The 26085-nt window shown below is 66.0% G+C and overlaps 1 protein-coding gene across 4 annotated transcripts in view; it reads right to left on the bottom strand.

Annotated features, from left to right (window-relative positions):
- Nucleotides 1–3144: 3144 nt before the first annotated feature.
- Nucleotides 3145–26085, bottom strand: part of KCNQ2 (potassium voltage-gated channel subfamily Q member 2) — a 49501-nt gene continuing 26560 nt past the window's right edge. Inside the window, exons 8-17 of one of the 4 annotated variants that reach the window (XM_032605660.1) lie at nucleotides 24746–24840; nucleotides 23621–23650; nucleotides 18928–18996; nucleotides 18037–18066; nucleotides 13901–13954; nucleotides 10040–10263; nucleotides 9506–9614; nucleotides 8950–9081; nucleotides 4356–4479; nucleotides 3145–3873 (exon numbers count right to left, since the gene is read on the bottom strand). In XM_032605660.1, coding sequence (XP_032461551.1) covers nucleotides 3145–3873; nucleotides 4356–4479; nucleotides 8950–9081; nucleotides 9506–9614; nucleotides 10040–10263; nucleotides 13901–13954; nucleotides 18037–18066; nucleotides 18928–18996; nucleotides 23621–23650; nucleotides 24746–24840 — 1596 coding nt within the window. The remainder of the gene's footprint in view (nucleotides 3874–4355; nucleotides 4480–8949; nucleotides 9082–9505; nucleotides 9615–10039; nucleotides 10264–13900; nucleotides 13955–18036; nucleotides 18067–18927; nucleotides 18997–23620; nucleotides 23651–24745; nucleotides 24841–26085) is intronic. The other 3 variants (XM_032605662.1, XM_032605664.1, XM_032605663.1) reach the window with 3 other exon arrangements.

Genomic DNA, 26085 nt, shown 5'->3' with positions numbered 1-26085 from the left:
TGGTCTCTGGCTGACCCGACGTCCTGGACGGCCTCCAGGGCAGCTGAGGGGGTGGGGGGGGGGAACCTGGATGGGCTCCAGTGGACCGTGTCCGGTGCTGCCCGGAGGCCTGGGACAGCTGGAACCGCGACCCAGGGAACAACGTCCCAGGACTGTCTGCAGCTCCAGAGTCGTTAATTCCTCTGGCTTAAAGCAGGCAGAGCCACAGAGCCAGACGAGGTGTCTGCGCACGTGGGTGTGTGAGCGTGCATGGGGGGGTGAGCGTGCACGCGTGGGTGTGTGTCAGCGTGTGCGCGTGGGGGTGTGAGCGTGCGTGGGGGTGAGCGTGCGCGCGTGCACGCGTGGGTGGGTGTGTCTGTGCGCACGTGGGTGTGTGAGCGTGCGTGCGTGTCTGCACACGTGGGTGTGTGAGTGCGTGCGTGGGGTGTGCACGTGCGGCGGGGGGGTGAGAACGCGTGTGCATGGCTCTGTGCCGGCATGTGTGTTATGTGTGCGTGCGTGTGTGCTGCACGTTCACAGGCGTGTGTCAGGGGCTGGGGGGCGGCGCGTGCTCTAGTAACTAAAATGCTTGTCCTGGGAAACGTTCGCCACACCTGCTGAGGAGCAGGGCGGGTCCTCGGTAGTCACACGCGCGCCCAAGAAGCATGCCGACTTCCCAAAGCGCCCGGCCTCTTTCCTTCTACACTTCTTGAAGGTGGGGACCCCGGGGCAGTGGATGGACGCTGGGAGGATCACACACTGTTGGGCCGGGGTCTGGGGGCCCCTGAGAAGGAGCCTCTACTCCATCATCTCCCAAAACTGCCCCCCAAACCGTCCCTCAAGCAGAGACATGGGTCTCCTGTCTTCCAAGGGGCCGCGATTTCACAGAGGAGACATCACAGCCCCCTCGCTAAGTGCAGCACGTCTGACAGTCTAGCCTCAACCCCTCCTGCTGCAACCTCGGAGACCCTCCCAGCAGTGGCCTCGGTGCCTGCGTCCGGCTCGGCAGCTCTGGGGACAAGAGGTATGTCTGGGACGGCACCTCCCGTCACCAGGGGCCCACGGCACAGGGAGCGTGTGGGACAGGACACAAAACTCTCTCCAGTGGCCAAGGGCCCCTCCCAGTAGGGCCGAGCACCCCCGGCCACCGAGATCCAACAGGGGAGGGTCCCTGCTGCTGGCGGCCTGAACCCGACTCTCCCAGGGCCAGAGAGCAGGGGCTGGGCTGGGCAAGATGTGGACGTGCTTGGCCCAGGGGCCTGCAGCTGGGGCCTCCCTCTCCCACGGCAGGGGGGCGAAGGGGGGCTCAGACCTCACGCAGAGGAGCGGCCACTTGCCGGGAACCCTTCACGCCAGCCACACCGAGTACCATACTGGGAGGGGCTTTTCTCAAACACTGCCTTTGAGAACAAGAGAGGGGGCACAGAGCAGACACGCCGGGCGGAGGGGGCCAGTGGGGCCACATGGAAGGTTCCACGACCACCCCTCCCGGGAGGCTGGAAGAGAGGGGTATCCCCTGCTGCGGCCCTGAGCACACACCGGTTTCCGACTCCGAGCCTGGATCCTCCTGCACGAGGCGCAGCCCACCCTCCAGCCGCCTGGCCAGCAGCCCCAGCAGAGAGGTGCACACGGGTGGGACCCTGGTGTCCTGGCGAGGGCGGGGGCCGTGCACAGAGGCTACTGCAGACACTGCTCCCCAGAGATCTCAGAGCGTCAGGACCCTGACAGCCAGGGGCACACGTTGTTGCTTTCAAAGGCCTTCCCAGAAAGCAAGCGGATCCCCTCACTGACCAGGATGGACACAAGCACCCTGAGGAGACAGCGAGGCTCTCCCTGAACCGTGTGTTCTGGGGGAAGCCGCTATGCGGTGGGCTTAGGTCACTGCCTCAGAGGGCGCTAGGGGCCCAGGCTTGCTGTCCTGTCACCCCAAATGCCCAAACGCGCACTGACAGCTGGGGGCCCAGGACAGGGTCCACTCCGTCTCCTGGGTCTGGAATCCCAGCTCAAAGCTGCTGCCCCACAGACCCAGGTGCCCGGGATAGGAATGATGGGGGCCACTGCTTCCCAGGATACAGGGTGGGGATGGGCATCTCTGACTCCAAGACAGCAAGAGGTCACAGCCAAGGGGCCGGTCAGTGGAGGAGAGCAGGTGGGGGACGGCCAGCTCCGCGGGGACAGGAGAGACGCCTACAAGACAGAGCTGCCTTCGCCTCTGGACGGCGGGGGTCGCCCTACTGAAGATTTCCCCGATGGCTGCGGCACTGTCCAGCCCGGGCCCCGGCAGGGGCTGATGGGAGACGGGCGAGGCAGGGTGCCCAGGGGAAGACAGCGTGCACATCTGCTCACCACAACCAGCCCGGCCCAGAACCCCAGAGCACAAGCCCAGTGTGGGGCAGTGCCCCAGCCTCCCAGCACCTCTCCCCACAGGCAGGTCCATATAGCAGTGCTGGCCACAGCCTGGTGACCAGCACCCGGCCAGGGCAGAGGGGAGAGGACACGGGGGCACACCCACCATCTTCCACATCCGGAAGGGAGCCCCCAAGAGCCCCCTTCCAGGAGCCGTGGAGCGGGCCCCTCCCCACAAGAGCCAGGTTCAGGAGGTCTGAGGGTTGCTCTGCTCTGGGGTGGTCCCAAGCCTCGCCACCCTGCCCCCTGCAGGCCAGGGTATTGGACTTGGGGCCGACTCCCATCACAGGACACTCAGAACCCATGGGAAGGAGGGCGACACTGACCAGAAGCTCTGGGTGGGCACCCAAGACAGATGGGGCAGGACAGGAAGGGGGGGCGGAGACAAGCCACGCCCGAGGGGCCAGCCACCGCCCACCCAGGCCTCAGGGCCACCGATCCTCACAAGACAGGCCTGCCCCTCGCTGCCACCCTCACCCGGCCCTGCTCCCAGCCCACGCCTCGACCCAGCCGCCAGGGACCCGTCCTCAGCCTTGACCCTGGCCTCTGTCACGCCCAGGCCAGCGGTCTGCAGAGTCTGCCAGCCGGGCTGCCCCTCGCTGGAGAAGAATTTCTGCCGACCTTCAGTGCGAGACCAAGGGCCGCGCCTGCCCAGCACCCCGCACGGGCACCCGCGCTGCGCTGCTCTACGCAAAGGGCCCCGGAGGGTCCGCCTCGAGCCCGGGAGGCCAGGAGTCAGGGGCAGGCCGGCGGGCGGCCTCATTTCCGTGGCCCGGCCCAGCCCACGTCGCCGAAGGGGCCCTCGCCCGTGGCCGAGCGCGGCGGGGGCCCGCAGGGGGTGCAGAGGTCCGAGTCCGTGTCCGACTCGCCCTCCGCGATGTAGGGCCTGACTGTGGCGCACGGCGCGGCGGCGTAGCAGCTGTTGAGGGCGTCCAGGTTCTCCTTGGACTGGGAGATGCTGAAGCCGCTGAAGGAGCGTTCCAGCTCCTCGTGGTCTACGGACGGGATGGAGATGGACGTGTCGCTGTCCCGCAGGGCGCCCTCGTGGGGCCTGCAGGCCGGGCCGTCCTCCGACCTCAGGAGCTCCGTGCTGGCCCGGTGGCCCCCGCTGTAGGCGGACAGGGACCGCTCGTGGGCGGGTGGCGGCGGGATGCGCACCAGCGAGCCGCGGTCCCCCACGGGTGAGGTGCCGTGGCCCTGGCGCGGGTGGCACTGCTGCTGCCACGAGGTGGAGGGCGGGCACGGGGCGGGGGGCGCGGCTGGGGGTGCCGAGAAGTTCTTCGGGCCCGTGGCGCTGGTGGAGCCGATGAGCTTGATGATGCAGCCGTTCCTGCCGCCGTGGTCCCGGCTGTCCTCGGGGCTGTGGTATGGCGGCGCCGGCTCTGGCTCCTTGGCCCCGAAGTAGGCCTCGGTCTCCGTCGGGGGGACGCCCATGCGCTGCGTGTAGATGTTCACCAGGAAATCCAGCTTCTTCTCCATGGACAGGACCTGCAGGAGGGGCTGCTAGGCCATGCTGGGCTGCTCCCCGGGGGGGGCCCTGCTGCTCCCCGGGGGTGGGAAACTGGGCTGCTCTCCGGAGGGGGGGGAACTGGGCTGCTCCCCCAAAAAAAAGGGGGGGCGGCCCAGGATGTTTCCCACAGAGGTGCAGAGGCAATGGAGGGCAGACCCCCCACAGCAGCTCAGCCTCTGACCCCACCCGTCAGTGTGTGTGGCCTCAGGACTTCAAACACGGACCCTCCTGCTTGTCTGGGCCGCCCTGTGTCCGCTGTGGGTTCACCCCTCAGAGCAAACTCTACAGAGGGTAAGAACTGGCCATTCCTTTCCTCAGCTCCCGTCAGGGAAGTGCCCCAGGCCCGGGGGGTGCTCCTGGGGGCCCAGGGTCCAAACACAGCAGCCCTCCCTCCCCCCAAAGCTTGAGCTCTCCCCCGCAGCGTCTGTGCTGACACCCCAGGACCCCCAGACTCTCCCACCTGCTTCTCCACCTTCCCCAGCCGTCCCATCATGCTGGGGTCCTCGGGCAGCTCTGCCTCAGCCGGGCCCTTGCCTCGGTCTTTGTCTGCTATGGCCGGGCCACGCCCCACGATTTGGTCCACTCTGCCGGGAAGAGACCCCGTCCCCAGCGTGAGTTCAGGTGGAAGCGGCGGAGCCCGCGGCCCTCTCCTCCTGGGCCAGGCCGCAGCCACCAGATCCAGGCTCCGGGCTGAATCCAGAGCCGACCGGGGGGCAGCGAGGAACCAGGACAGATGGACCCCGGGCGCCTGGCCCTCGTCCTGCCCTCCGCTGCCCTCGGGGCCTGTCCCCCAACCGTTCCATTCCAGTGGGGCTGGCACATTAGCAAGGGGTAAAGAGAAGGGAGTTGGGGCCAAGCACCCCTCGGCTCACCCGCCCCCACCCCCGAGCTCTGCTCCTGGATAACGTGCCGCCGAGGCCCCTGCCCACCCGGGGTCTGGAGGGGACGGAGTTAAACGTCTGCAGCGGGAACCACAGAAGCAGGGGGGGGCGTGAGGACTTCGCGCCATGCGCCGGACGGGGGAGGGGACGCAGACCAACACAGGAAACCACAACGCACAACCAGAGGAGGGGACAGACAGAGCCACTGGCAACCGGAGAGGGGGTCCGTGCATGCCTCTGCGTGCACTTGTGTGAGAGTGCGTGGGCCTGTGTGTGCACACGCATGTGGGAGAAGCAGGACGCAGCTGAGGTGACCCCAAACGAGGCCATCAGTCACGAATGCCAACAAGAGGGGAAGGAGGCCTCCTTCAGGGAGGGGGCCTTCTGCTTGACCCATGCGGCGTCCCCTGTCCCCTGTGCTGAACGGGAAGGGCCACTGAGGGGCTCGGAAGGGACCTTGGGAGTGGCAGGGTGGGCTCCCGACACCCTGAGCCCCAGAAGTGCAGCCACGTGGACGCTGGGCAAATGCACCAGGGCCAGGGTGCAGCTGGGCGGGACAGCCACCCAGGCGCAGGCCACACAGCCCCGCCGCTTCTCTGGAGCCTCATGCACGAAGTGCGCCACCCAAGCTCCCGAGTGGGGAGGGGCGCCAGCTCCTACTCCGCAAGCAGCGTCACGGGAGCTGCCAGCCTGCTCGGCTGCCGTCCTCGCCCACAGCACGGCCCTAACTGCCTGTCGGGGCTCAGGGCGCTCTGTCCTTGCTGTCGCAGAAAGCAGGCGGGGATCAGGCTTCGCGTCGGCCGCGGGGCAGCCTCTCATGCTCCGCGGGGTGTCATGCTCGATCATGCGGTGGCAGGGCGGACGTGGGGCCCTCGGGCTCCCAGCAGACGCCAGTGGGGACAGAGCGGGAGGAGGGTTGTCTGGCGCTCCACGCGTCCACACAGTCCAGGCACGGGTGCTCAGCGCCTTCACCCCTGCCACATGACGGGCCGCCCTCCCGGCCTCTCCCCTGGGAGCCTCGGCCCAGGGTCAGCCTGGAGCTGCCCCCGGCGGGTCTTCCGTGGAGCCTGTGCCACCCCCTCCCCTGGGCCTCGGGCTCAACCCGTCCTTCTGGCTCCTCTGTGGGCATCTGTCTGCAGTGGTCCGGGAGGCCTGCGGGGCTCTAAGGGCTGGCAGGGCCTTCCCAGCCCGTGGCTCTGAACGCCCAGCCCCTGTGCCCTGCAGCAATGCCCGGGAGGGTGGGCTTCTGTCTCAGGGTACAGCTTCCTTGGGGCTGGAGGACACGGGCAGAGCGGGGGACGCGGCAAACACTGTCTGGGCTGCCCGGGGTCAGGCCTGCTCCCCAGGAAATTCCTTTCTCGTGGGAGAGCCGCCAGGCTGAGATGCCCAGCACACACTGACCCTCGGCCTCACGCACAGAAACCTGGGCACACAAGGGTCGGGCGCCCCCAGTCACTCCAATGGCCCAGCTGCCAGCATCCCTGCCGGCCTCCGGGACGCCCCTGGGCCCCTCTGCCTACTCGGCCGGGCGTGTCCGCCCTCACCCCACATCCTTGCCCTGGGCTCTGCTCTCCCAGACCTGCTGGGGGGCGGGTCGCAGCCATCATCTCCATGCTCTGGGGGAGTCTGAATTCCTCACCAACCAGCCTGCTTCTGCTGGCTCACCGCCTCACTGCCTGCCCCCCACTCTGCCCACCGGCTGGGATCGTCTTCTTCAATAACTCTGACCATGGTGAAAACCGGAAATAGAGCCCCCAAAGCTCTGGGGACTCCCCGGGAGCTGGGCTCCCGCCAGGACCTGCTCAGTCCACACGGCAGCCCAGGTCGACCCACCGGCAGGTGGTGGCAGGGCTCTGAGGCGGTGCTGGGGCAGGGCCCCACGTCTAAATGCACCTGATCCTTGGGGGGCTGCCGCCCTCTTCTGCCCAGGGAGCCCCCACCCCCAGCGGACGCCACACAGGGGTCGGTGGAAAGGAGCCCCCCAGACAGCCTCCCCAGGACCCCGCCAAGAGGAGCAGCTCAAGGGCACCCTAACCCAGCCCGCCAGGCCTGCAGAGGACGTCGTTTTGTCAGGGACAGAGAAACAGCCCCTCCGTCCCGTCGAGCAGAGCAGGTGCTGCCGTCATGTGGCTGGAGCGAAGGGGGCTGGCCATTCCACAGAGACAAGCGGGAGGCTCGGCATCCTGACCTAGGTGAGTACTGGGGTGACTCTCTCGGAGGGGCCGTGGGTCCTTTGGTGGGGTACTTCTTGTGCCGGGGAGTTGAAGGGGGTGGGGGGCCCACAATCATATCTATCCTGGCGAGTAAACAAGAAAAGAGACACCAGGAAAATGCATCGTGAAGCAACATGAAAGGGGAGGCAGCCGGAAACTTGCAGAGACAGAACGAATGACCCGCTGAGAGCAGCCGTGACCTTTCTTACAAACGGGACGCAGGGACACTGCGCTCCCGTGACCCCAGATGCGGTCAAGCGAGCACTGGGTGAGGCCACGAGCTCGCGGCGCACCGTCTGCCCGGGCAAGGGTGCACGTCCAAGGACACTGGCAGCTGGCAGCAAAGTGCCAAAGGGCCCCGGGAAAGACACCAAGGCCCTGCCAGCAAGCGACAGACATCTGGTTCCTGCGGGGGTCTGTTTGTCTCGTCTGTTTTCCAGACAGAAGGGGAGGGAGAGGGGACGGCCTAGGACAGAAGAGCCTCGTGAAAAAAAACTGCTACCATGAGTGGCGGCGGGCCGGCCGTCAAGAGCCAGGGTGGCCTCTCATGCACACGCGTGTGCTCACACCCGCACACACACGTGGACACATGCACGCTTGCGCACATGTACACACCCTCAAGTCTGCACACACGTGTATACACGTGCACGCCCTCGCACATTACTTACACGTGCACAACTGCACGCGTGTTCCCGCAAACACACAGGTCTACCCGATGCTCAAGGAGGCCGCTGAGCAGATGGCCTCCCGGCCTGAGCCTGGGGACAGGGAGGGGTCGTGCCCTGGCCTCACCCCACGGGAGCGGCCGGAGGCCCAGAGGGTTCTGAGCAGGGCGGGGAGACGCCACCCGCCACGGGGCTGGGATCTGGGCTGACCCCCAGGACTGCCCCAACGACCCAGACCCCCCACGGCCAGGGCCTGGGCTTCAGGGCCAGAGAACCGGCAGCCACCTCACTGGAGGGACCCCAAGAGGGGCCTGACCGGCAGGAAGGCGGGGTCCATTCCGGGAGAGACCCACGACAGCCACGGGCCTCCTCCCAGGCACCAGACACACGCGTGTGCGCCCGCTCGTCTGCGTGTGGACGGTGCGCGCCTACGAGCACACGCGTACTCGGTGTGTGTGTGTCGGTCCTATAGGACACACGTGTGAGCACAAGGCTTAGAGCATGGCTATGCGTGTACACACGTGTGCCGGCACACGTGGGCACGTGGGAGTGGACATGGGTCTGTGTGTGCACGTCCTGGGTCCTTGCTGTGTCTGTATACACGTGTGCACAGCTGACTCCTGGGGTGAGCAAGCCGGTGCTCACATGGGGCCAGAGATGGCAGCGCCCGCGTGTGCCCGGCTGCGGCCCACCAGGCACGTGTCCAGCCCCACCGCCTGCTCCGGCCGTGGGAATCCGTCTGTGCGCTGGGGAGGGGCGACCAGTCCTCCGTTCTGGAGGAAGAGGTGCCACGTGGCCTAGCTGCTGCCTGAAGGGCCCACGGAAACCTGCACCTTCACCTCTCAACAGAACTAACTCCCCTCCCCCACACACACGGGCACACGTGGGCAACATGCGTGCGTGGACACACGACACACGTGGCACAGCACGCAGACACATGCGCGTGCATGCACTTGTACACACACGTGCACGCACACGTGCACCCGGGGCCTGGACACGTGCGTTCACGCACGACACACGCTCGCCCATCGCGGCACGGGCAGGAGAGGAGAGAGACAACAGAAAGGTTAAAAACAGACCACACCAGGGCACGGGAGAAAGCCCACGCGGGGCCGGAGAGGAGGGGCCCAGATGTGGCAGCTGGCAGGGCCGGCCGCTGCGCCCAGAGCGCGTCGCCCCGCCTCTGGCAGGCGTGTGCAGCTGAGCCGCGCCCCTGCCCCTGACCCCACCCGGCTTTGGCCGGAGGACCCCGCTCCACGCCCCCGGGGCCAGGCAGGCAGGGGAGGCGCTCTTGCCTGGACTGCAGGTTTTTGATGCGGGATAGCATGTCCAGGTGGCCAGCCGAGTACTGCTCAATCACGTCCATCACGTCGTAGGGCCGTAGGCTCTCCTTGAACTTGCGCTTGGACACCAGGAACCGCATGACGCTGGAGGGGGTGGTCGGCAGGCTGTGAGCCCTGGGCAGAGACCACCGAAGGCAGCCCCCCAGCGTCCACCCGCCTTGGCCCGCCCAGCATCTCCGAGAATGTCTGCTGGATGACTCGGCCCTGTCATCTGGGCCACCCACCTGTCTCGTACCCCAGCCACACTTGGGCCCCGCTGCGCGGAGGACCCGTGTCCACCCAGAAACCCCTGTGCCGCGGCAGCTCCCAGCCGTCTACTAGCAGCCTTGGGCACCTGGCACCTGGGACGCAGGCGATGGCCGGGACGGCGAGTGCCTCGTGAGCCGCGGGGGCCAGACTGAAGGGGTGTCGGCCGCGAGGCATCCCTCCCGAGCGCAGGCCCTCACACCAGCCCCCCAAGGCCCCGCGTCTGTGGACGACTCTGCGAGGGAGCCCGCCGGGTCCTCACCACACGGCCCTGATGCTGACTTTGAGGCCCGGGGTCAGATCCTCCGTCACAAACTCGCAGTTGCAGCTCTTGTTGTCGTCCACAATGTCCTCCCCTGGGAGACTTGCTTCTGGGTGGAAGGACACAGCCCGTGAGGGGCTGGGCCACCCCCGGGATGGAGGGAGCTAGTGTTCCGGCCCCGCAGCGCACGCGTGTCCGAGGGGGCCTCCGCCGGGCACACCCACACTCCAGCCCGCCCCCGTCCTGCTTTTCCAGCCTGCTTCCCTCCACTGTGCTCCTCAGGGAGCAGCCACCACAAGGGTGTAAGAGGGCACCCCTGTGCACAGACAGAAGGACAAAGTGGGATACGTCCACACAGAGTACTCGGGGAACGTCAGCCGTAAAAGCAGTGACGCGCCGGCACCAGCTCCACGGGTGGGCCTGGCAAACACAGAGCTCTGGGAGCAGAGCCCGACGCAAGAGGACAAGCCCGTGTGGCCCCATCGCATGGAGCTCCAGGACAACAAACCCCAACTCGAGGGCTGCCCGACCTACCTTCCGAGTTCTGCCGGGAAGCGGCGCCCCTGGCGCGGAAGGCCTGCCGCGCGCGGCCGCGCTCTCCGAAGCTCCAGCTCTTGGGCACCTTGCTTGGGCTGTCCTCCAGGCTCTGGTCGGCGCTGGGCGACCGCCGGACGGTCTGGGCCTGAGGGGACCCCTTGCCCTTGGCAGCCACGCCACGGGGGCTGGAGAAGACACGGTCTTTCAAACTGACCTTCTGACTGCTCCCGCGAGAACCGACAGACGGACAGACACACAGAAAGACAGCAAGAGAGGTCACTCTGCAAAGAACACTCGCTCCCGCTGGCTCCTGGTGGGTGGACGGGGTGCCCTGGCCGTGGGATGGAGCACGGGCCGGGGCGGGAGGGTCGCTAGGGCGAGCGGGGACAGGTCAGCTCCACCACAGGCTCTCCGGGGCCCGCTCAGCACTCAGCCTGGCCGGGGAGTGGTCAGTGGACTCTGAAATCCCCTTCAGCTACCGCCAAAAGGTGCCTGAGGGCTTCCCTGGTGGCGCAGTGGTTGAGAGCCCGCCTACCGATGCAGGGGACAAGTGTTCGTGCCCTGGTCCGGGAGGATCCCTCAAGCCGCGGAGCGGCTGGGCCCGTGAGCCATGGCCGCTGGGCCTGCACGTCCGGAGCCTGTGCTCCGCAGCGGGAGGGGCCACAACAGTGAGAGGCCCGCGTACCGCAAAAAAAAAAAAAAAAAAAAAAATGTGCCTGAGACCTCGCCACACTGTCAACCAGGGCTCCCTCTTCAAATGCCCTGGGCAATGACAGCTCTTCCCTGGGCACCTCCTGAGGGCCCCCGGCCACTCCAGCAGTTACCGTGCCTGCCCTCCACCCCCGTAACTGCCCCAGGTCAGGAGGGTGAGGTCTGCAGCTGGCCCCCGGGCCCCTCGGCCGAACCCCAGGGAGCTTGCCTGGCGAAACAGGTCGGGGGGCGGGGAGCATGGAGAGCAGCACGAGGGCCAGGGTCTGCCCACCTCCCCTCCACCCAGGGCGCACAGGCTCCACCCCCCACCAGGACACGGCCAGGAACGGAACGTCCACACTTCCGGAGGGATGCTACGGGCGCCGGCCGAGCCCCGGCCCGAGGCCGCAGACAGGGGGCGACCACGGCCGTACAGCCACAGCCCCGTGAGGGTCTTTGGGCCTCGTTGCCCCCGTCTCTTGGTAACCATGGAGACGGGTCTGACACCCCACGTTTGTTGGTTCTAACACCCTCCAGGCAGCAGGCAGGAGACAAGGGTGGTCTCTGGTCAGGGTGAGGTCAGGCCCGGGGCCAGGCAGCCACTCATTTCCTCCCGTGGACAGTTTCCACCATCTGTCCAGGAGGAGAGTGAGGCCCCCATGAACCCACTCACGCCACCACACTCAGGGGCCACACTCAGAACCTCCCGAGGGGGCTCTGCGCCGCCCTGGGGCCTGGGACCAGCCCGCATGGGTGTCTGGCAGGGCCTCTGCTGTCGCTGGGAAGCTCCCACCACCAGCTAATCCCTCAGACAGCGCCAGCCCCACCGCAGATGGCCCAGGTCAGCTGCTTCCATCGGCCCGAAGGGGACCCACAGCAGAGACACGTCGTCAGACGGCGCAGAAATGACCCACCATGGACAAGAAGCAGCCCGTGGCCTGGTCCAGCCAGCCCGCACACTGTGGTCCAGGCCGGTGCCCCTGCCCCTGCCCACCAGCCCCCAGGCAGCCAAGACCGTCTGTGCTAGTTCTCAGGCCCGAGGCATGGAGCCCACTCAGCGGGGTGGCTCCTCCAGAGACCCCATGAACACAGGAGCCGGGGTGTCTGCAAGCCCGTAACTGCTGTGCCCGGCACGAGGCCCAGACAGGGGCGGGGACCGAGAGGTAGCAGAGCCAGGCTATGGAGGCTGCTACGAAGATAACCCTGTCCTTCCTTTGTTCCCGAAGGAGGCCACCAGCTGGTCCAGGGAGACCGTGAAACGAGGGCCCCACCGAGCCAGGACTGCTGGGGACCCCTGCCGGGCCTGCTGGCCCGTGCACCACAGGGGCCCCCAGAACTTGGGCCCACGCGGCTGACCGCGATGACAGAGCCCCAGGAAGGAGCCTTCCCTGGCCTTGGCCTGGCCCTGCCGCCCCTGGCTCTCAGACTGCTCAGACCGGGGAGGGGTGCCCTGCTGGAGGAGGCCACGGGTGGCTGTCTGGACTTCCACGGTCATCACAGCTCAGGGCTCACAGGCACGCAGCCCCCAGCCACCCCAGGCCCGCCTCAACTCCAGGTGCCCGAACGCCGACGGTCCTGCAGGTGTCGAGAGAGACCCTCCGTCACCTCACAAGCCAAGGACAGAAGCACGCGCGGGACGGGGCTCCGGCAGCCCGCCCCCAGGAAAGAGCACGGGCCAGCCCACCCTCCAAGTGAGGGGCACTGACACGGGGCCAGGCCCAAGCTCAGGAGGGTCTGGGGAGAAAGCGAGGCCCAGCCTCTCCTCCCCCTCCCCTGCCTGCTACCCTCCCCAGGGCAAAGTTCCCAACAAGTGGCGCCAGCCATCAACAGGGACAGTCGAGCGGGGGCCCCGCTGAGCTCGGCTGCACCCTGGCCTGCACAGCGGCCGGCCCCGCTCAGCGGGGAGGGAGCCGGCATCCAGAGAGAGCCGCCTGGCCCACAGCTGGACTGGGATGCCCAGGGAAGGCGGGGGGGCGGGGACGAAGTGACGTCCGTGAGACGCACACAGCAGGGCCAAGTGAGGCCTGGACTCCTGGCCCAGCTACGGGCACCTCTGGCCTTTCTGGTTCCCAAGCAGCCTGATCACAGCCCCCGACCCGACCGGCCAGCCTGTGGCCAGAAGCACCCTGGACGCCAGCTCTGGGCAAGCGGGACAGCTTCTGCCGGGGCCCCAGATCTCCCCTCCTGGGGCTGCAAGAGCCTCCCCCACGGTGCCTTACGTCAGGAACGCACAGGCAGCACGGGCAGGTGGCGGCAGGCGACCCTCCGGGCCCCTCTCGAGGGCGAGAAGGATTCAGAGCATGCACGGATGCAGATGTGCAAAAGCATGCCGCCGCCCTGGAGCCCCGACCCTGCTGCCCGGCCCCTCCCCATGCCCGCCGCTCGGCACCCTGCTTCCGGGGCCATCACGGACCACATGCACACGATGACCGGTGAATGCACCTGCAGGGCCGCACGGGGCAGGGAGGGGCGGGCAGGAGGGGCCCAGAGCAAGCAGGAGGACAGACGCTTCCACACCCCCGAGAGCAGATAGGGGACAGAGAGAGGAGACGTGCCGGCAGTCAGGGAGCCCGTGGGGCAGAGATCGGGCGGCCTTTCACCGACCCGTTTCCAGCCTGCCCTAAACCAGGCCTGCACGTGGGAGGGGGAGCCATGGACCTCTGGCTTTCCGGTGTGTCTGGTGTGCCAGGACCGCGGGGAGCGGGCACACACGCGACAGAGCTGCCTCCCGGCGGGCGGGCGGGCGGGCTCCGGGTTGAGGGCAGCGGCCCTCCCGTGCGTAGTAGAGGTGCTAGATGGACGAGCCATGGAAAAAAGGCTCGCGGGAGAGCAGTCAGGCCCCTGAAGGCGCCCTTTCTGGTTTTCAGAGCCCCTGGCCGGCCCCCCTCCTGCTTGGAGCACGGCATCGTTTGGCATGGGGAGAAGGAAAGGGGTTACAGCTCCACAGCCACCATCACCCAGGCGGTCGGTCGTCTGGAGCCAGAGGGGGCCTAGGGCTCCACCAAGGGGCCGGGAGGCGAGCTGCCAATCAGAATCGGGGCCTGGGGGGCCGGGCGGGCGGCAGCCTCTCCCTGGCGCATCTAGAACCTCTAATAAGCAAAGTGCTTGGAGCGGGAGGGGGACAAGAGCCGTGCAGCAATGGTCGTCCGAGCGACGTGTCTGAGGTACCTAGCGTGTCCTGGGCAGCATCCACACAGGGACTCTGTGCACCGTCTGCCTTTACTGGAAATGAGGAGAGGACAGTTAGTCCCGGGGGCGCCGGCGACCCAACGCGACCAGAGGGAGCCTGGGCCGGGCGCGCGGGCAGGAGGCGCAGGGACACGAGGCACCGACCACCCGGGGCGGCTCTGTGCTCAAGCCGCACCCGCTACAGAGTTCGCGTCTCAGCAAGAAGAACGAGGGAGCCGCGCATAAAGTCCTCCGTCGGCCTGGAAAAAAAGTAGTCCCTATTTTTGGAGAGAAAAAAAAAAAATCCCACTTTTTTCCTCCAAAAATACTTTTTCCTTCCAGCGTCAGTTTGGGGCCACGTCTTTCAAAAGATGTATTATTATTATTATTATTATTTTTTTTTTTTTTTGCTGTATTCATGCCAACAACAACAAAAATAATACATGGGCTGAGGCTGTGCTGGTTCTAGAGGGACAGGATTCCAGAAAGCTCACGTTTCAGAGGAAAAACGTGCAAGTTTGGCTTCACAAACCAACCCAGCCAGCGGCCCGATCAGAAGTGGCCTCGGTTTACCCAGAAGGCAGTGGCTGCCCCTCCCTGGAGGGGAGCTAAGGAGAAGGGGGCTTGGGGCTCCTGGACTTGAAAGGGCTGCCAAGGTCGGGCCTCGGGTGAAGTCCACCCCGTGCTGAGGGCAGAGACGGACCTGCGGGCGGCTCTTCAGGAAACGCTGCCCATGGTCACCCTGCCCAAGAACCTCCCCAAAGGCCCAAGACTCAGCTCTGCGCTAGAACCTGAAAACTTGTAATCAAAAATGAGAAGAACCAGCAAGAACTTCAGGAAACCCTTCACTTCCCCGGGGCCTCGCTCTCTGCCCCCACCTTTGCTTCTGAGACCCTGGTTCTCAAACTCTGTGCCTGAGGAACCCAGACGCGGCCAGCGGTCTTGACTCACAAACGTGTTCAGCGTCTCCACGTTCACGTAAACACCGACGGCCCCTGGCAGCGTCCAGACAAGGATCTCCCCACTGACGCCAGCAAGCCAAGGTCAAGTCTCCTCAAGGAGCCCTCGCTCGGCCGCCCCGGCCTCGCCCTGCACGCAGTCCCCTGCAAGCGTGCGCGCTTCCCCAGTGGGACCTTCCCCAGTCACTTCGGGTTGTAGAACAAAACTAACTAGAGGTCGACCCCGGGTGGAGGGAGCTGGGGTCCAGCTGTCCACCGAGCGCACCCACACAGGGGCAGACCTCCCCAGGACTTGGACCCCCCGCCAGCAGGAGCCCCTCAAATTTAGGGCAAATGTTCTCTGCCAGAGTGCACCCCCGAGGCAGCCACAGTCCCACCAGGGCCTGTAGGACAGATAAGGACCCTAAAGACTGGATCCCCATGGCCAGCTCCCCCCAGGGGTCCCCAGGCCTGCCCCTCCCCGCCCCACCTGGAGGCTCCTCCCCAGGGAAAGAGGACCAAGCGGGGTGGGGTCTTCCAAGCCCCCACCTTGACCAGCTTCGCTGCGCTCGGCCTGCCCACAGCCCAGCACCGCCACACCCACCGTTTCCTAGGCGACCGCCCCACGCCTGGCTCCCAAGCACACGAGACTGGGGAGAGGCTCTCTAACCGCAGTGACTATCTTTAATTGTAACGAAAACTTAAACAGCCTCACATGGCCAGCGGCTCCTGCATGAGACAGCGCGGCCTGAGAGTGGGACAGAGCGGGGGGAGGTGGGCTGCTGGTGGCCTGGCCCCCCCCCCCGAGCACTGCCCCTCTGCTTCGGGGGGGCGAGGAGCCCCAACTCCAGCCCCTTGCCTCTGGGTCCCAGGCTGGCGCTGGGGTTTCCTGCCCACAGCAGCCAAGTGGAGCTTCACCCCATCAGAACTGCCGGCAGGCAAGCCCGGGGGGCCCGGGCTCGAGAGGGTGGAAGAGGCGCCCACGGACACTCACCAAGACCAGACTGGACAGACACGCACCCGAACACGGCACACTGCCCCCCGCGACGAAGAGGGGAGCCACAGGACAGGGGCAAAGCGGCTGGGGCACAGGGGCTCCCCCAGGCATGGGAGGGGCGGGGGCAGTCAGAAATGGGGTGGGTCAAAGGGCAGGTCAGAGCCACACCCAGAGCAGCACAGCCTGAGACCCCCGCCTGCCCCGCCCCCAGCCCCACGCCTTGGTCTGACGCCCACACAGCCACGGGGCACGCCCCCATCCTGAGCCAGGACCGGGGCTCTCACGGCAGCTGAGGGAGGGTCCCTGCGTCCACCCCGTCCACCTGTGCTTCACGGGACAGGGTCCCCTCACCAGGCAGCCCAGGGCCAGGCCCACCCTGCCGTGGGTCCTGTGGCAGGCTCATTTCCTGCAGACCTACTATGCACTGGGCGCTACAAAGGGGCTCACGGCTGCTCCAGTCAGGGAACAGAAATGCCACCTGTTTCCTGGCTAACAGGTGTGCATCCAGGAGAGGCAGGGCCTCTGTCCCAGGGCCTCGGCCCGGGGCCCCCAGGGGAAGCCGCTGGGTCACAGGCAGGGACACACGGACACGAGGGGAGGGAGGGGGGAGCAGGAAGCGGGGGGGCGGGGGGGAGCCACAGAACGTGCCGGAGAGCCGGGGGGCTCCCGCGTATCCTCACCTTGAGTCCTGCTTTCAGGGTCAGCCACCTCATCCCCAAAGACAGAGCAGACGTGAAAGGGGCCCGAGAAGGGCAGTGACATGATTAAAGGCACTTGGGGGGCAGGCAAGATTTTCCAGATTGGGGGAGGGAGGGCAGGAGAGGAGAGAGAGAGAGAGAGAGGCTGAGACGAAAATTGTCGGGAGAGGAGATAAAGCAGGGCGACGAGCACAGGAAGCCGCGTCAGGCCAGAGGGGCCGGGCGGGTGGGCGGGCCACGCTGAGGGCCAGAGAGGCGCCCACCCTGGCCGCGCCAAGGGCAGCTGCGCCGCCTCCCCGGCCTCAGGGCCCCGGGGCTCACGGAAGGGGCAGATGGCAGCACCGACGGGATCCCACAAAGCACGCGAGGCCCTGCTGCAGGACCCTCCCAGCCCGCCCTGACCGCAGCCCCGCGTCGGGCCCCCCTCGCTCCCAGCCTGCCCAGGAAAACAGAGGTCGCTTCCTGGGCTGAACCCGCTCTGGTCCGGGTCTGAGGGGTTCACCACTGCTGCTCTTTGGGCTGCTTCGCGGCAGAAGCGCTGCCGACCTTGCCGACCCCAGGCCCCAGCTGACATCCCCCTTTGGGGACGTGGGGGTGGGGACACGTGCCCCCTTCCGATGAATGCCGAGGGTGGGCTCAGCCCAACGCCTCCCCAGCTGGGCAGCCAGCCGAGCCGCCTCTGATCCAGGAGGGCACTAATGCGGGCAGGCAGCGTCTCTGGCCCGCGGCCTCGGGGACAGGGCTCCCTCTGCAGGTGCAGACAGGGCGCCGGGGGACCCTGAGCTCAGAGGTACACAGCGATACGCGGACGGGCCGGAGGTCACCAACTTGAACGTTGTGAACTGATCTGGGGTTTTTTTCCCAACGCTAGGAAAACAGCAGGGTGCTGTCATCCCTCCTCTGCCTCCAGCAGAAATCATCCCTGCGGGTCCCCATTCGGGGTCCCAGCCTCGAGCTCGCCTAAAGCAAACAGAACCGCGGGGGCCTGGACAGACCCAGGGAGGGGGAGGCCGGTCCCCACCGAGGGCTTGTGAAGCAGGGCAGGAGACCCTGCCCCAAAGGGGACCCTCTCCCACTCCTCGAGAAACCTTCCACAAACCAAGACCTGACAGGGGTGATGCGAAGACCCCTCCTCAAAGCTGCCCCTCCTCCCACCGTCTGACCCTGACCTGCAGTGTCGGGGGGACACCCCGTGGGAGTGTCCACCTGGGTCGCCCTCGGCTCAGAACAGCCCAGGCCCTGTGCTGGAGCTGGTAGGACTGCTCCCCCGGAAGCCCCCCGCGTCCGGTCCGAGGGGCTACAGTCACGGGAGGGCAGGAGCTGCCCCTCAGCTGCTGAGCAGGCCCGGGGCCTGGGAGGGGGCGTGGACACAGGAAGCGTGATTTAAGGGCCCACATCACCAGCAGGCAGGGGGCCACCCTCAGCATGCACAGCCCGGAGGCAGCCCGCGCTCCCCGAGGACACAGGGCAGGCGCCGAGGCAGCGGGAGCAGGTGACACTGACCTTGGGGACGGCTCCGGCTGGGGCTCCTTCCTGCAAACAGAAGCGCAAGCCTGCTCGCGGGCAGCCCTCCGGGCCGACCCCGTGCACAGCCCAGCTGCCCCCCAAGCTCCCACAGGCCGGGGGCTGCGTGTGAGGGGCAGGAACGGCCTGCCACCACGAGGGAGTCCGGAAGGGGTCACGAGAAGTTCTGAGGCTGCGGCTGCTACCGCCCCGTGTTTATGGACACGCGCTTTCATCAGAATCACCGACGTTCACGAACTTTCAGAGAGGAAGTGTGGAGGAAGCTCCTCCACAATCGACGCTCAGGACAGCTGAGGTCCTTCACTTAGTCACACCCACGAAGGCTTTTTCCGGATAAGGTCACATTCACAGGTTCCAGGGCATGGATGTGTCTTTGCAGGGCAGGTGGGGGCGCACCATTCAACCCACTCCGGCCACTCCGCCCACTGAGAGCCCTTCCTTGTCTGCAAACAGGCCTGGTCGCGGGCACCCTCCCCTCCCCTCTCCTGCAGCCCAGCCCATCTCCTCCGCACGCCCCTCCCCCTCCCGCATCAAGCGCTCGAGGAGTCGCAGGGTCTGTGACTGGGAGAACCAGCAGGTGCCACCGCGTGTGTCCACCCGACGCTCCAGGGACATGCACGGTTGGACTCATCTTCCCGCCTCGGGCCAGAGCACCAGCCTCCTGGCCCCACATGGAGCTCCCCTCTCTGTGCCCACCCCGCACCCAGCCGCCCTCAGGATGGGAGCCGAGACCGGGGTCAGCAAAAGCGGAAAGCCACCGGCGTCACCGGGTCCCACGGCAGCCCGGCCACCAGCATCCTGCCGCTGCCAGCCCCTTGCCAAGCCCCGAGACGCCGTGCCCCGAGCGCCAGCCCAGGCGCCCCCGCTCACCTGAAGGTGAGTCCAGATTTGCTCTTGAGGTTCCGAAGCAGCTCTAGCTGGTTCAGCGGCGGGATCAGTCTGCGGCAGGAGGACAGGTGAGTGGGCCCCCGCCCGCCGGAGCCCCAGGGGCCCTCAGCCCAGCTCTCAGAGCATCCACGTCCCACACGGGGACACAGGCTGTGGCCCGCCCATCACAGGCAGAAAGGGGAGGAGTGCACGGCGGCGGCAGACCCCAGGGAGCCCGGGCCTCACCTCTGGGGCTGGGGTACTGTCTTCATCCCCTGGGCTCACTCACCCCGGGGGGCCTCAGCCCTGGGAGTGCGCAGGGCCGGGCCATCCCTAGAGGGGATGCCTGTGCGGGGCCGGTCCTGCACGGAGGACAGGGGCTCCCGCCCTCCCCCTTCCCAATCCCTGAACACCCCCAGGGGAAGCACGGTTGCAAACCCAGCCCCCAACATAGTGGCGCTCCCAGACCCCTCTCTACAGAGCCACTTGCTCTACCAAGGCTGAGTAGGGCCGAGGTCACAGGAAATGACTGTGCAGGGCTGCAAGCGGGCCTCCTGGACGGCTGGCCTGGCCCCGCTCCGAGCCGCTCTTCCCAGAGGCAGTCACACCTACCAGGACAGCCGCACGCCTGGCCCTCCTGCCGGCCCAGCATTCGGTGCTGCGGCCACCGGCCAGGAAGCCGAGGGGTGAACGGTCCCTCTGGGATGCCAGGGAGGGTTTTGTACACCTGGGACATTCCTGGGGAAGCCCAGCTCTCTCACCGCCAGCTGCAGGAGACTCACCCGAGACTCAAGTCCCCACAATGTCTGGGGACACTTCTGTCCCCATCCCCACCCCACTCCCAACTCTTCCAGTGAATCCTGGCCACCTTAGGCTCTCACACAGCTTCCATGCCATCAGTGACGCTGCGTGTTTCCAGGCCCTGGTCTCTGCTTCCTGACCCAGCCCCACCTGCTGTGACAACTCCGCCTGCTCTCTGACACCCCCACCTACTCTGTGACACGCCACTGTCTGTGAAACCCCACCTGCTGTGTGACACCCCACTTACACTTTGACATCCCACTGTCTCTGACACCCCACCTTGCTCTGTGACACCCCACCTGCTCTGTGACACCCCACATGCTCTGTGACACCCCCACCAGCTCTGTGACACCCCACTGTCTGTGACATCCCACTGTCTGTGACAACCCCACCTGCTCTGTGACACCCCATCTGCTCTGTGACACCCCATTGTCTGTCACGCCCCACCTGCTCTGTGACACCTCACTGTTTGTGACATCCCACTGTCTGTGACACCCCACCTGCTGTGTGACACCCCACCTACTCTTTGACATCCCACTGTCTCTGACACACCACCTGCTCTGACACCCCATCTGCTCTGTGACACCCCACCTGCTCTGTGACACCCCAACAGCTCTGGGACACCCCACTGCCTGTGACACTCCACCAGCTCTGTGACACCCCATCTGCTCTGTGACACCCCCACCTGCTCTGTGACACCCCACCTGCTCTGTGACACCCCCACCTGCTCTGTGACACCCCACCTGCTCTGTGACACCCCATCTGCTCTGTGACACCCCCACCTGTTCTGTGACACCCCAACAGCTCTGGGACACCCCACTGCCTGTGACACCCCCACCTGTTCTGTGACACCCCAACAGCTCTGGGACACCCCACTGCCTGTGACACCCCACCTGCTCTGTGACACCCCCACCTGCTCTGTGACACCCCACCTGCTCTGTGACACCCCCACCTGCGCTGTGACACCTCACCTGCTCTCTCACACCCCACCTGCTCTGTGACACCCCACCAGCTCTGTGACACCCCACCTGCTCTGTGACACCCCCCACCAACCCCCAAACCCAATCCTGAGCCTCCAGCCTCTTGAGCCTGGGGACCCCGTCCCTCCTGTGCACCTGTGTCCAAGCCGCCCTGGGCGCCCTCACCCGGTTCACAGCACCACCTCCCGCCACACACACGCCCTGGGCACCCTCACCCGGTTCACAGCACCACCTCCCGCCACACACAGCCCTTGGCGCCCTCACCCGGTTCACAGCACCACCTCCCGCCACACACAGCCCTGGGGGCCCTCACCCGGTTCACAGCACCACCTCCCGCCACACACAGCCCTGGGCGCCCTCACCCGGTTCACAGCACCACCTCCCGCCACACACAGCCCTGGGCGCCCTCACCCGGTTCACAGCACCACCTCCCGCCACACACACGCCCTGGGCGCCCTCACCCGGTTCACAGCACCACCTCCCGCCACACACAGCCCTGGGCGCCCTCACCCGGTTCACAGCACCACCTCCCGCCACACACACGCCCTGGGCGCCCTCACCCGGTGCACAGCACCACCTCCCGCCACACACAGCCCTGGGCGCCCTCACCCGGTTCACAGCACCACCTCCCGCCACACACACGCCCTGGGCGCCCTCACCCGGTGCACAGCACCACCTCCCGCCACACACAGCCCTGGGCGCCCTCACCCGGTTCACAGCACCACCTCCCGCCACACACAGCCCTGGGCGCCCTCACCCGGTTCACAGCACCACCTCCCGCCACACACAGCCCTGGGCGCCCTCACCCGGTTCACAGCACCACCTCCCGCCACACACACGCCCTGGGCGCCCTCACCCGGTTCACAGCACCACCTCCCGCCACACACACGCCCTGGGCGCCCTCACCCGGTTCACAGCACCACCTCCCGCCACACACACGCCCTGGGCGCCCTCACCCGGTTCACAGCACCACCTCCCGCCACACACACGCCCTGGGCGCCCTCACCCGGTTCACAGCACCACCTCCCGCCACACACACGCCCTGGCTCCAGCCCTCACTCCCTCCTGTCCCCTCCCACGTCCCCGGTGTCCTCCTCTCCCTGGGCCTCCCTGGATGCCCAGCCTCCTCGTGTGATGTGTCCTTGTCCTTCCCCTGCTCACACTGCCCGCTGTCTCTGAAACAGGAGGATCTGTGACCCCCCTGCACCCTTGGCCCTGACCCGCCCCCGCCCACCTGCCAGTCTGGCTTTGCTTTGGTCCCTCCCAACCCCTCCTCTACCCAGCCACGCCCCCTAGTGCCCATCCGAGTGCCCCCTCCGCCGGGCCCACCCCAGTCACTGCCATCTCCAGGGCCAGCAGGGACGGCCCTGCCCCTCTGTTCCCTCCGCCGCCCAAGCCCGGCCAGGCCTGGAACCTGGGAACACTAGCCCTCTCTCTCCCCTCCCCACTCCCCCGCCAGGTCTCTCCTGTCCTCATAGGTCCAGACCTAGCAGGAGGCCTGCGTGGTCAGGTCGGCTCACACCATGGGTGCAGCAGAGTCCCAGGACTGGACACCGGGACAGAGCTGCTCTCCCCACACCCTTGGCCACCCACCACAGGGCCTGGAACAGAGACCCTGGGCAGCTGGCCCCACTCGGCCGCCACGCACGCAGGTCCAGGGTAGGGGCACGCAGTTGGACGCCATGCCTTGGACACACAGAGGCAGAGGACAGAACACGGACGGGCAGGGCCGTGGACAGAGACGTGCAGCCACCACACACGTTGAGGGCCACGCACACACAGCCCCAGTCGTGGAGGACGAGGGTGCAGTGGGCGATGGGAGTGGGGGACACGTTGGGGGGCGTCCCCAGGAGCAAGCAGCGGCTAGTCTGGGGTCAGACACCTCTGGAGAACAAGGCCAGCCCCCAGGCCCGGGGTGGGGATGGGGTGCTTCCACAGACGTCAGGGGATGGGGGGCTTCTGGAGAAGATGGACCGAGGGGGCCACCGGGTCTGGGAGGAGCCTGTCGGGCTCTGAAGCAGGGTCCCCCCAACTGCCCGGCAGCCTGGAGCCCCAGGGGTCCAGGGCCAGCAGAAGGCGGAGGATATGCTGCTCCCACCACCACCCACTGCTGAGCAAAGCCCGTGGGGCCCGTGGCCAATGGTGAAAGGCAGGCACTGCTGGGGCGGAGATGCCAAGGGGTCAGGACCCTCCCGTCCCCGGAGCCTGGCCCTACACTGCCCAGCACGGCACTTTCTTCTCTCCTGGGAGCGGAGGGGTTAACTTCCTAACACGGTTCCCACGCAGGGCGCCACGGGAGGTGCAGCACGGTGCCACCACTCCGAGGGGAAACACAGGGCCTACAAAGGGACCTGGCCCCAGGCACAGGGGCCCTCGTGGAGCAGTGCAGCGCCCCCGTGTGGGCACGGGGCCCCAGACTGAAAGTGCAGCAGGAAGACAGCCGTGCGCGGCAGACACGGTCAGCGGGGCCACGCGGATGGACCGCAGGCCCCTCCGCCCAGGGCCTCACGTCTCCCTCTTGGGGCGGGGAGCAGATGCAGAGAGGGAGACCCCAAGCCCAGAGCTGCCTTCCAGGACCGGGGGCTGCTGGCTGGGGTGCCCCCGAGTGGGGATGGCTGATGCCCCATCTCCACCACCTCTGCACTGGGAGTAAGTGGGGCCCATGGGGCGGGACCCCAGCCACTGAGACAAGGCAGGAAGCAGACAAGAAACGGAGGACACCTGGACAGACAGATCCAGCACGAGAAAGCAGCTGGTGGGGAGGGCGGTCGGGAGAGGGAGCCGGGGAGCGAGGAGGGCGCATGTGGCTCCGGGCGGGGCCACAGGCTGGGCGGGGTGGGCTCGGGGGGGGGGCCCCGGAACAGTCCCCAACAGAACAGAACCACACCACACGCTTTCCGCCCATGCAGTCCTACCTGGAGGCCCCGTAGGTTTGAGTTTGCGAGCTTTTTCAAGTGTTTTCACACACACACAAAGGGAAAGGAATGAAAGATTTTAAAAGAACGGGATAAGAAAAAGAAAATGAAAAAAAAATAGTCCGGGAAAGTGGGGGAAACAACAGAACAAAGAAAATTAGCACGAGGGTCAGTCCTGCCTCGGCCGGAGGGCTGAGAGCATAGTGCCTGCAGCAGTTCTGGGAAGCGGGTGGCGCCAGGCCCCCACCACCCCGAAGCTGAGTGTCCCCAAAAGTACCAGGACGGTGCTGGAGGAGCGAGCGGGCAGATCCCGACAGAGGCGGGTGGCAGGTGGGGACCCGCAGGAGGACCCTGCCCCAGGGGGAGGGCTCCGTGGGTGGACACCCCCAGGGGCAGGTAAGGGGACTCCTCGGGTTGAGAGGCCCCAGGGCTCAGCGTCAGTCCTGAGGTGGGAGGGCGGGCTGGCAGGGCAGCGCCCAGCCCGGGGGCACCTGACCTGCATGGACGCTGGCCAGCCCTCGCCCTTCTCACCTCAGACCTTGTTCTAAGCCGGAGCCTGGCACAGACAAACCCCGGGGGGGCACAAGCCGTGCCTGGAAAGCCGCCTGCTGACCACGCGGGCCCCCAGGGAGGCCTCCCCGGCCCCCTCCTCTCCCCCTCAGGGCACCTGGGAGTGTCTGTGCTCTGCCCTGTCGGGACCTCGCTGTGGGGTCTGGGGTGCTCTCCTTCCTTGAGCAGAGACTCTTGCCCTCGCTGGGGGTCAGAGGGTCAAGGTTATCCTTTTGTTTCTAAACACGGGGCCCCCTGGAGGGGCTGCGGTCCCCGGAACCAGCTAGCATTTACCTCCGCAAGCTCTGGGGGGCTGTCGTCACAAGGTTTACACACTGTGCCCCTGACAGCAAGGACACTAAGCAGGGGGCGGAATGAAGGTGAGAAATAAAAGCCGCAAACTAGAAAACAGAACAAAATTAATCAAATAATCACACACGATTCCTTTTTGAAAAGTACATACATTTTAAAGAAAAAGAAACAAAAAATAATCAAAATGATGAACGACAACCAAAAAATGGGGTTTAAGAACAAAGGGGGCGCACACAGGCAGTGCTGGGGAGGTGGGGGAGGTACCTGTACATGGGGACGGTCACCGTGCGTTCATAGTACTGCCACGTGGAGTGCAGGTCCGTGCGTGACAGGTTGGTGGCGTAGAACCTCCAGGCGGACTGCGGGGAGGACAGGACGTCAGCTGGGCACTAAGGGGTCCCACCGGCCTCTCCCGGGGCCTCGCCCCTGCGCCTCCCCGTGCACGGGGATCTGGACTGAGGCCCCGTGCTGCTCCCACCCCTTCAGGCCTCGGTAGCCTCTGCAGAATGGAGACGCGGCGGGGTGCGGGGCACAGGTCAAGCACCTGGCGAGTCTGCAGGGAGCTTCGGTTCTTTCCTTCCATCTGCCCTACCTGACGCTTGGAAGCCATCACCCGGCATCGTGGTCACCTTCCTTCCCTCCCCGGGGGACGGGGTGGAGGGCAGAGCCAGGGACAATCGTCCCCACTTTGAGGCCGAGCCCCTGCCAGGCGCGGGCCTGCCCTGTACAGCGACCTTGACCCGGCCTGGGCTTCCACTCCTCACTCTGTTTGTTAACTGGGGTAAAATACACATTGAATAAAATTCACCACTTTAAAGCCTGCAATTAACTGACGCTGAGCCCATTCCTGATGCTGTGCAACCGTCCCCTCCAGCCAACCCCACATTTTTACCACCTCAAAAACAAGCGCCCCCAACCCACCAGCGTGACTCCCCGCTCCCTCCTGCCCCCAGCCTGCCACCCCCAATCTGCATCAGTCCCTGTGGGTTTCCCTACTGCAGACACTTTGTAGCGATGGAATCGTAGCGCGTGGCCTCCTGTGTCTGGCCTCCTTCATTTAGCACATTCTCAAGGCCCATCCCTGCTGGAGCCTGCATCCGAGCCTCGTTCTTTTTAAGGCTGAACAATAGTCAGGCGTATGGATGGACCACATCTGTGTATCCTTTCACCCACCAAGGGACATCTGAGCTGTCTCCACCTTTCAGCTCCTGTGAATAGTGCTGCTACAAACACCTGTGTGAAGCTTTTTGGCTGAACATCTGTTTTCAATTCTGTTGGGTGTATACCTAGAAGTGGGATTCCTGGGTCGTGTGATATGTTTAACTTTTTGAGGAGCCACCAAACTTTTCTACAGTGGCTGCGCCATTTCACATCCCCCAGCAATGTACGAGGATTTCACACCCCCCAGCAATGTACGAGGATTTCACACCCCCAGCAATGTACGAGGATTTCACACCCCCAGCAATGTACGAGGATTTCACACCCCCAGCAATGTACGAGGATTTCACACCCCCAGCAATGTACAAGGATTTCACACCCCCAGCAATGTACGAGGATTCTGATTTCACCACATGCTCATTGACACTTGTTCTTTTAATTTTAGC

This window comes from Phocoena sinus, chromosome 15 (genome assembly GCF_008692025.1).
Source record: "Phocoena sinus isolate mPhoSin1 chromosome 15, mPhoSin1.pri, whole genome shotgun sequence".
NCBI classification, from domain to species: domain Eukaryota; kingdom Metazoa; phylum Chordata; class Mammalia; order Artiodactyla; family Phocoenidae; genus Phocoena; species Phocoena sinus.
This window is presented reverse-complemented; position numbering and strand designations above follow the sequence as displayed.